Here is a 9,329-nt window from a genome sequence, read left to right on the forward strand (position 1 = left end):
GAGGACTCACTATCACTTCAAGTTGATCTAGATAGGGTTTTGAAATGGTCAAAGGATTGGCAGATGCAGTTTAATGCTGATAAATGTAAAGTTCTGAGGTTAGGTAATGATGATAGAGTTACAAGATACGAGCTAGATGGTGTTGTGATTGCGAAGTCGGATTGCGAAAGGGATCTGGGAGTTATGATTAGTAAGAATTTAAAACAAAAGGATCAATGCATAAATGTTCGTAATAAGGCAAATCGGACACTTGGATTTATTAATCGCAGCGTTAGTAACAAGACACCTGGTGTGGTTCTCAAGCTATATCTTGCTCTAGTTAGGCCCCATTTAGATTATGCAGTTCAGTTTTGGTCGCCATATTATAGAATGGATATAAATTCACTTGAACGTGTCCAGCGTAGGATGACTAAGTTAATTCCCCAAATTAGAAATCTTTCATATGAAGAAAGATTAACAAAGCTTAAGTTGCATTCACTGGAAAGGCGAAGAGTTAGGGGTGACATGATAGAGGTTTACAAGTGGATGAATGGACATAACCGGGGGGATATTAATAGGGTATTAAAAGTATCAACACAGGACAGAACATGAAACAATGGATATAAATTGGATAAGTTTAGATTTAGGAAAGACTTGGGTAAATACTGGTTCAGTAACAGGGTTGTTGATTTGTGGAACCAATTGCCGCGTAACATTGTGGAGGTGGGGTCCCTCGATTGTTTCAAGCACGGGTTGGACAAGTATATGAGTGGGATTGGGTGGTTATAGAATAGGAGCTGCCTCGTATGGGCCAATAGGCCTTCTGCAGTTACCTTTGTTCTTATGTTCTTATGTTCTTATATTCTATTATTAGCAGAGAAAAGATGAACTCAAGTTTTCGTCATGGCTCTGGGTTAGTGACAAGGCTCTATCTCCAATGCATGGTCTGTCCGCCACAACCTGTGTTCTAACTTTAAAAATACATTACCTGTACTATACAAGGTAAAACAAAACACCCAGCTAAAATTTTATTGAGAAAACTTGATTCAAATTTTTTAAATACATTTGTAAATGATGCCAAGTTACTAGGGAGAGTAAAAATATTTAGCGGCTTTCATGGCCTACAAAAATATTAGACAGTAAATGGAGCAACACATGGCAGATGAAATTATACAGAAATGTTACACAATGGAATACAGAATACGAGACAAGCCACACTCAACCTATAAATTAGATGATATAAAACACTGACAGTTATGGGTGGTTCTGAATAGTAAACTGTCTTCAAGAAGTGCCGGACCAACCAGGCTGTGGTGGAAATGTGGGCCTGCAGGCTGCTCCAAGCAACAGCCTGATGGACCAAGCTGTCAAGTCTGCCCTCAGGCCAGGCCTGGGGAGTCAACTCCCAGAACCCCATCAAGCAGGTGTCAACAGATGATTGCATCAAGTGTTGCTAGAGGAGCCTATGCGATGATGATAAATTTCTGAATTACATTTACGCATAAGCATGGAGACATAATAAAAAAGAAAAACTACGATATCTGAGACTAAAACTGAAATATGCATTAGTGATGGTGTCCATATCTCATGTAATACATTAATAAATTAGAAAGGGTCCAAAGATGGGATGCTAAATAGCGTCTAGAGCAAAAAAAAAAACCAAGCCATGAGGAGGTGTTAGAGGGGTAACACAAAGGACTTAAAACCAGTAATGCTTACGTTTCAGTTGATTTCTTCCTCCATCTTCAGAGCCTAAAAAAAAAAAATGTAAAATTATAATTCAAAATATGTAAAGTACTACAATTACTGTATTCAAAACTTATTAAACACTCCTGATTTATGAATGTGAAAAGCTAAACAATGTAGTATGCTATAGAGCAGAGTTTGCCAAACTAATTTTCCATGATCCTGTTCAATATCACACATGAACATTAATGACCATTCCTGTGATTAGTCTGAAATGCATTATAAAACAAGTTAACAGGGAGAGCTAATTTAAGGCTTTTGGTGCCCTAAAGACATGCTTCAAAAACTCTATGGGTGATTATTGACTAACCATACATTATATACAATAAAATATAAATCAATTTCAAATTAAGTGTAGGATAATTTACTTTTCCTTCTGGCTTTAAATTAAGCTCATTTAGACATGAAAAAATACCTTGCTAAATATTATAACTTTATAATCAATTGGCATAGCAAATTTGTCAAATACAGATTTTCAGGCTGAAAAAATATGAATGGTTTGGCGGTTAGCGCAAAGAATGGGCTAACATAGCCTGTCAACATGCGAGTCAGGCAGTGAAGAGTGTGGCCACCACCACCTGGAGCATGGAAACGTACAGTTTGGGAGGAGGATGATGGCCAAAGGTGACGATGAGACCAGGTTTCGACTCCTGCACCATTACTAATAGTGATGGGGCCATGGTCTAGCCCCCAATCCGTTACCTATCGGTAATGGAGCCAAGATCTGGCACCCGCACTGTTAACTAGCGGTCATGGGGACAGGCTTTGGCACCCACACCACCAACCAGCAATGGGCGGGCTCTGGCCCCCACACCACCAACCAACAGTGATGGGGGCGGACTAAGGTCCCCACACCACCAACCAACAGTGGTGGGGGTGGACTCCGGCCCCCACACCACCAACCAACAGTGGTGGGGGCGGACTCCGGCCCCCACACCACCAACCAACAGTGGTGGGGGCGGACTCCGGCCCCCACACCACCAACCAACAGTGGTGGGGGTGGACTCCGGCCCCCACACCACCAACCAACAGTGGTGGGGGCGGACTCCGGCCCCCACACCACCCACCAACAGTGGTGGGGGCAGACTCCGGCCCCCACACCACCAACCAACAGTGGTGGGGGCGGACTCCGGCCCCCACACCACCAACCAACAGTGGTGGGGGCGGACTCCGGGCCCCACACCACCAACCAACAGTGGTGGGGGCGGACTCCGGCCCCCACACCACCAACCAACAGTGGTGGGGGCGGACTCCGGCCCCCACACCACCAACCAACAGTGGTGGGGGCGGACTCCGGCCCCCACACCACCAACCAACAGTGATGGGGGCGGACTCCGGCCCCCACACCACCAACCAACAGTGGTGGGGGGCGGACTCCGGCCCCCACACCACCAACCAACAGTGGTGGGGGCAGACTCCGGCCCCCACACCACCAACCAACAGTGGTGGGGGCGGATTCCGGCCCCCACACCACCAACCAACAGTGGTGGGGGTGGACTCCGGCCCCCACACCACCCACCAACAGTGGTGGGGGCGGACTCCGGCCCCCACACCACCAACCAACAGTGGTGGGGGTGGACTCCGGCCCCCACACCACCCACCAACAGTGGTGGGGGCGGACTCCGGCCCCCACACCACCAACCAACAGTGGTGGGGGCGGACTCCGGCCCCCACACCACCAACCAACAGTGGTGGGGGCGGACTCCGGCCCCCACACCACCAACCAACAGTGGTGGGGGCGGACTCCGGCCCCCACACCACCAACCAACAGTGGTGGGGGTGGACTCCGGCCCCCACACCACCAACCAACAGTGGTGGGGGCGGACTCCGGCCCCCACACCACCCACCAACAGTGGTGGGGGCGGACTCCGGCCCCCACACCACCAACCAACAGTGGTGGGGGCGGACTCCGGCCCCCACACCACCAACCAACAGTGGTGGGGGCGGACTCCGGCCCCCACACCACCAACCAACAGTGGTGGGGGCGGACTCCGGCCCCCACACCACCCACCAACAGTGGTGGGGGCGGACTCCGGCCCCCACACCACCCACCAACAGTGGTGGGGGCGGACTCCGGCCCCCACACCACGTCTAATAAAGCACTATTGTTTTATCATGGCTGCCTCCGTCCATAGTGCTAGACATGCACTTGTACCACACTGGTATACAACGACAAAAAATACAGACGAAGATCTATGAAAAATACTCAATATTTAGTGCCATTTAGGGGAGAAAATACATCAGGGGGAGAATATGTGGCTGTAGCCCACTTAGCCCATCTCACCCACCGTCACTCCATTCTTACCTTTCTCAGGCTTTTCCTTCTCCCTGTCCTCTCCCATTTTGACGGAGCTTGTCGCTAGTAATGAACCCTTATTCACCTCTCACAATAAACGCTCAATATAAGCGCAATAACATGTCTAATTATTTCTGTTGCCGTCAGCGCAGAGTCCACATTCAATATGGCAGCCAGAGCCAGGACGCTCTTCCCAGTCTCTGCCCTGTCATTGGCTGGCCGCGCCTCACCTTCTCCTCCCTGATTGGTCCCAGTTCCCAGCCCCTCGCTCTCTCATTGGCCGCCCACCACTTCTCCACAGACCGCCATTTTTAAATAAAAAAAACAGCAATAAACAATAAACATTTTATTTAGGAAAAGTGCATACATAGATGCAGAGTTACAAACATACTGTTGGATTTATAGATAGAGCTAGTACATACAATACCTAACGCCACTAATACGCACGGCGTTTCGGGCAAGGTGTGGGGGAAAAACACTTAGACTAAAACTTAATAATAATTGGCAGTAAAGTATAAATTCTTTTGAAAAAAAAGAATAAAAAAAAAAGAAAAAAGGGGAACACGGCAGAAATCAGCAATAGTACAAGCTGGTCAACAAACAGCATTGTTTAGAATAGCAAGACATGGGTTGACATTTAGGGGGTAAGGTAAGTTACATGAAGTTAATTAGGTAGTACTTAGTTCTACTCTTAAACTGGTTGAGAGAGGTACAGCCTTTGAAATGATTGGGGAGGTCATTCCACATTCCGGGTCCCTTGAATTGTAGAGCATTTCTAGTTTGGTTAAGTCGCACTTTTGGAATATCAAATAGGTATTTGTTTCTGGTGTAATGCCCATGGGCTCTGTTACAACTTTCTAGGAATCTTTTAAGGTCTAGATTGACATTGCAGTTTTCAGAGAATATATAGAGTACACATGAGAGGATGTGCAGTGACTTAATATTTAACATATTCAGAGATTTGAGTAAGGGTACCGAGTGCTGTCTGGGGGCCAGAGTTAGATATTGTTCTAATAGCTTTGTGTTGAGTAATTAGAGGACGTAATGATTTTGTGTAGTAGAACCCCAAGCACAAATACCATAATTGAGATATGGATAGATGAGGGAGTAATAGAGCGCAAAAAAATCCTCAAATCCTGCAAACAAAAAAAAAAAAGTCAGGACAGCCTCGCCACCCTCGACTCTGAAACAGGCAAAGACATACTCCCCACAGGGGTCTCTAGTTTTAATTACTTTTAAGCATGTCAATTCGTGGTGGCAGTAATGAGTAGTATCACCACCTATAGGCGTCCGAGGAAAATTTAGCAAGGAAATGGGAATATATATACATTAAGTACAGTAATGGAGGAAAGTCATTCATCGTCGAGCGAGCAAGACGGACGGACGAAGTAGCAGCATTCTTTAATTTAACAATATAACGGTAGGCGGGTCGCATTGCTCTAGGAAGCCAGCCCCACTCCCATCCTGGGCATAACCCGGAAGAGACGGAGGGCCTTCTTCAGTGATGAGCACTGTCGATCATAACACTCTCCAGCCAGTACAGTACTAAGGAGGTCTAACATCTCGGCCACTACGACCCTCGTTGAGGGAGTGGCTGTCAGTCTCCTTACTCTTTCCTGCCATTACCACTCTCATTAAGGGGGGGCGGTGGATTGTAAGACTATCTGACACCATGATCTACAAGGTCAAGGCGCGGTTTCGAGATACTCAACCGCTCCCGCCACAGCAGATACACTACATTAGTTATCTAAGACCGCAGCAGTTGCCCTTGTGTACATCAGAGCTGATGGAGAGGGAGCCGTGCTCCTCTTCACTAGCAACAGAAGCCCTCGCGAAGCTAATTACCCCTTAGCACCTAAGAGCCCTAAGTGAAGAAGGCCTCGACCTTACCCCACCGCGACAATTCACAGCCTACCGTACCATCTTCGCTAGGATACTGAGCTCGTACATCCCGTCCCAGGAGGACGAAATCATCAAGAGCATTAAGAAAACGCTGCCATGACTGTAATCTCGGCAACTCTAATCCGAAACGAAGAGGACCGACAATCCGCTCTTGATGGTTACTCTCTCCACGGCTGCTACTGCTTCCCTCGTCTGATTGATGAAGATTAAGCCACCCAAAAGGTGGCACGGGCATGAATAGCCCGTAAGTGGTGGCCCTTTTGAGCCATTACCAGTATCAAGAGCTGATACTGGAGATCTGTGGAGGTGCGACTGCACCCTACGTGATGGGAGATGTCTCCCCCGTCTTCACTCTACTACCCTCGTCGTAGAAAATTGATTCAGATACCTATATAGGCATCTCTATCACACCAGACCTTGTACAGAGAGAACGCTACTTCCAGCTGCGCCAATGTTACCAATATGACCACCTCACCCAGAAGTGTCAGCAGCTCACTGACAAATGCAGCTTATGTGCGAAGGAACATAACTACAAATCCTGCACGGAGACCGCGAGGAAATGTATCAACGACGTAAAAGACGGTGGACTAGGAATTCCTGACTTTGCTACATCAATCCGCCTACATAAGAACAAGCGGCTCGGAGCGTTGGTAGAATCAAAGGATCCGGTGGTAGGGAGAGCCGCTGCCACTGGACGTGTCCGCGTTCGTATACCGGATGGAGGGACCTTCTGCAAGCCTAACATCATCGCTTGCAAAGATGACGAGGCCTTCATACTAGACACCCAGGTTTCTGCTGATAATTTCCCACTCTCCCGTCCACATCAGAGCAAGTGCGACCAGTACGGCACCCCAGAGATCCTTCAAAAGGTGAGGGAATATACCGGGAAGCACACAGCATCCGCCTCTTCAATAACCTTTAATTGGAGAGGAGGATGGTGCAAGGAGAGTGCACGTGGTCTACAGGATATGGAACTCACCAAGAGTGACCTTGAGATTTGCTCTGTGAAAGCCCTGACTTGGACATATTCCATCTACAGAATATGGTCCAAGACCACATCAAGGGGCGGACCACCTTAGTCCCGGGATCACCGTGCACAGGGTGCATAAGGGTCAATATAGTCTTGTCTAGGTGAACCGCAGCCAGGATAGCTGGCAGCCAACTATCTAAGCAGAGTCGTCTTCTGGAGTACCACTTCTCCAAATGGTGTCTCACAAGAGGGTGGATGACTTGGCAGGAGCCCATGAGTGGGTATGGCGGCGGCCGGAGGGACCCTTATGCATATACATGACAACCCTCCCACTCCGGGGCCTTGCTAGGAGCTTCAGCTTTGAATTGTTTTCCATGTATGCTGCTGTCAAATCACCAATCCTGCCGCTTAGGCAGCTTGTTATTTTGCCCTTGATTGATTGATTGATTGATTGATGAAGATTAAGCCACCCAAAAGGTGGCACGGGCATGAATAGCCCGTAAGTGGTGGCCCTTTTGAGCCATTACCAAATCTGTATTCTGGAGATCTGTGGAGGTGCGACTGCACTTTTTTTTTATTATTATTTTCTACCACAGACGTGGCCACACCCTGCGTGACAGGAGATGTCTCCCGTCGTATATATATTTTGCCCTCAGCTTTAGCTTTTTTTAAATGATATACTGTGCACCTCTCCCTTTGTGTGCTGTGTCCCATATAAGAGAAACGAAATACAAAATAATCTTGATCGACACAGCACAGCTCCTGTGTCAGGTAACTCCACTACTGGCTCACCAAACCCAGTGCTACTTGGAACATTTTGTTCCAAGTAGCTGAATGTATAGCAACAACAAAATAATTCAACTTACGGGCTCACCACAGCCTGTGCTACATAGACATTTCGTTCTGAGTAGCTAAATCTAAAACAACAACAACAAAATAATTTTCCATTTTTACATGTTATTATTATCATCTTAACTCTTGTGGGTTGAGATGACCAGCCACCATCTTTTAATATTTTAGTTTGTGTTAATAGGGAATTAGGTATGCTTAGGGGTGCCTTCTCGCCATGCCCAGTGGCTGGGGGGATTGGTGCCCTGAAGCTACATAAAAACCCTATACCCCCCCGAAGTGGCAAGGGGAGGTAGGGGACAACAATAGCTCTCCACATATGTCAGTTGCTTAATTTAGAAACTGTACTTGTGGTTGATCTCGAACCCATTGTTGATGTGACGACTTATATTAAATTTTGTAACTAGCTCATCAAGACTGTAACTTGCTTAGCTAAATGAATTGTGGGGCTCAGTCCCTGAGCCCATTATGTGCCTGTGTAACCCTTTCCACTACCGCCTACAGTATGGGGTAGGGGGGTGCATAATAAATGAACTAAACTAAACTCACTTATTTGCATATTTCCTGTATAAAAAGACGTCAGTTAAAATTCCAAATATGTGCAATCACTACGAATTACGCTAAAAAAATAACGGCCAAGAGACATATTTCCAATAGGCATCCTATTTTTCAAACCGCACGTCAATTTTAGCAAAATATGATAAATCTCTTTTTTCACTTACTTGCATATTTCCCGTATAAAAAGACGGAACTTAAAACTCCAAATATGTGCAATCACCCTGAATTTCGCTAAAAAAAATAACGTAATTAATCAGGATAAATTTACCTGAGGACCATAAACTCTAGTGGTCTCGACGAGGATAGGAAGCCGTTGGCTTGTCTAAGGTTCCCCCATTTGCCCTGACCTTCGACAAACCGCCAGCTTCCTGCCCTCGGCGAGGCCACTAAAGAGATGCCCTCAGGTAAATTAAACGATTTTGGGGTTCAGTTCGTGAACCCACATGTGACTCTGTAACCTTTTCACATTACCACTCACACGTTGGGCATTGGGTGAATAATAAATGAACTAAACACAATTGATTTAACTCTTGACCTATACTCTGTAATCTCTCATATATAATAGAGTAGCAGCGCACAGCTGTGTGTCTGAGTTCGTTAATAATAAAAACAGGGTGATAAATTTGCCCGTGACTATCACTTAGTTTACTAATTAATTCCTAAACTATATTCAGTAGTAATGTATAGTTGATAGTTAGTCAGTAGGCTATTGTGGCGGCGTTAATAGCCCTTTAGAGGTTGATTGCCCTTAAGCCCAGCACCAAGCCAAACTTGTCTGCATAATACAACACCATTGTCCACTACTGGTGGCCCCACACTACCATCCAACTCATAAACCTCTCGTAATTAAGCCCCTACATTGAATTGTTTTAATGTACAGATAAAATCATTGAATAATGCAGCAAAAAGTAGCGACGATGATGATCTAATTACTATTTTGAGGGCAATATTATCATTCAGTGCCGCAAGGTGATGCTCACGGCTTCTGGCTGAGTCTTCTGCCATCTGTTGGACGCATCCTCAACTGCT

The 9,329-nt window shown here is 46.5% G+C and overlaps 1 protein-coding gene across 2 annotated transcripts in view; it reads right to left on the reverse strand.

The window, feature by feature from the left end:
• LOC123769053 (splicing factor U2AF 50 kDa subunit) overlaps positions 1-4,222 on the reverse strand; it is a 39,637-nt gene extending 35,415 nt beyond the window's left edge. The window contains exons 1-2 of one of the 2 annotated variants that reach the window (XM_069309105.1): positions 4,031-4,222; positions 1,699-1,731 (exon numbers count right to left, since the gene is read on the reverse strand). In XM_069309105.1, coding sequence (XP_069165206.1) covers positions 1,699-1,731; positions 4,031-4,067 — 70 coding nt within the window. In that variant the 5' untranslated portion in view covers positions 4,068-4,222. The remainder of the gene's footprint in view (positions 1-1,698; positions 1,732-4,030) is intronic. The other variant, XM_069309106.1, reaches the window with a different exon arrangement.
• Between the last annotated feature and the right edge of the window lie 5,107 nt (positions 4,223-9,329).

This window comes from Procambarus clarkii, chromosome 64 (genome assembly GCF_040958095.1).
Source record: "Procambarus clarkii isolate CNS0578487 chromosome 64, FALCON_Pclarkii_2.0, whole genome shotgun sequence".
In the NCBI taxonomy this organism is placed as follows: Eukaryota; Metazoa; Arthropoda; class Malacostraca; order Decapoda; family Cambaridae; genus Procambarus; species Procambarus clarkii.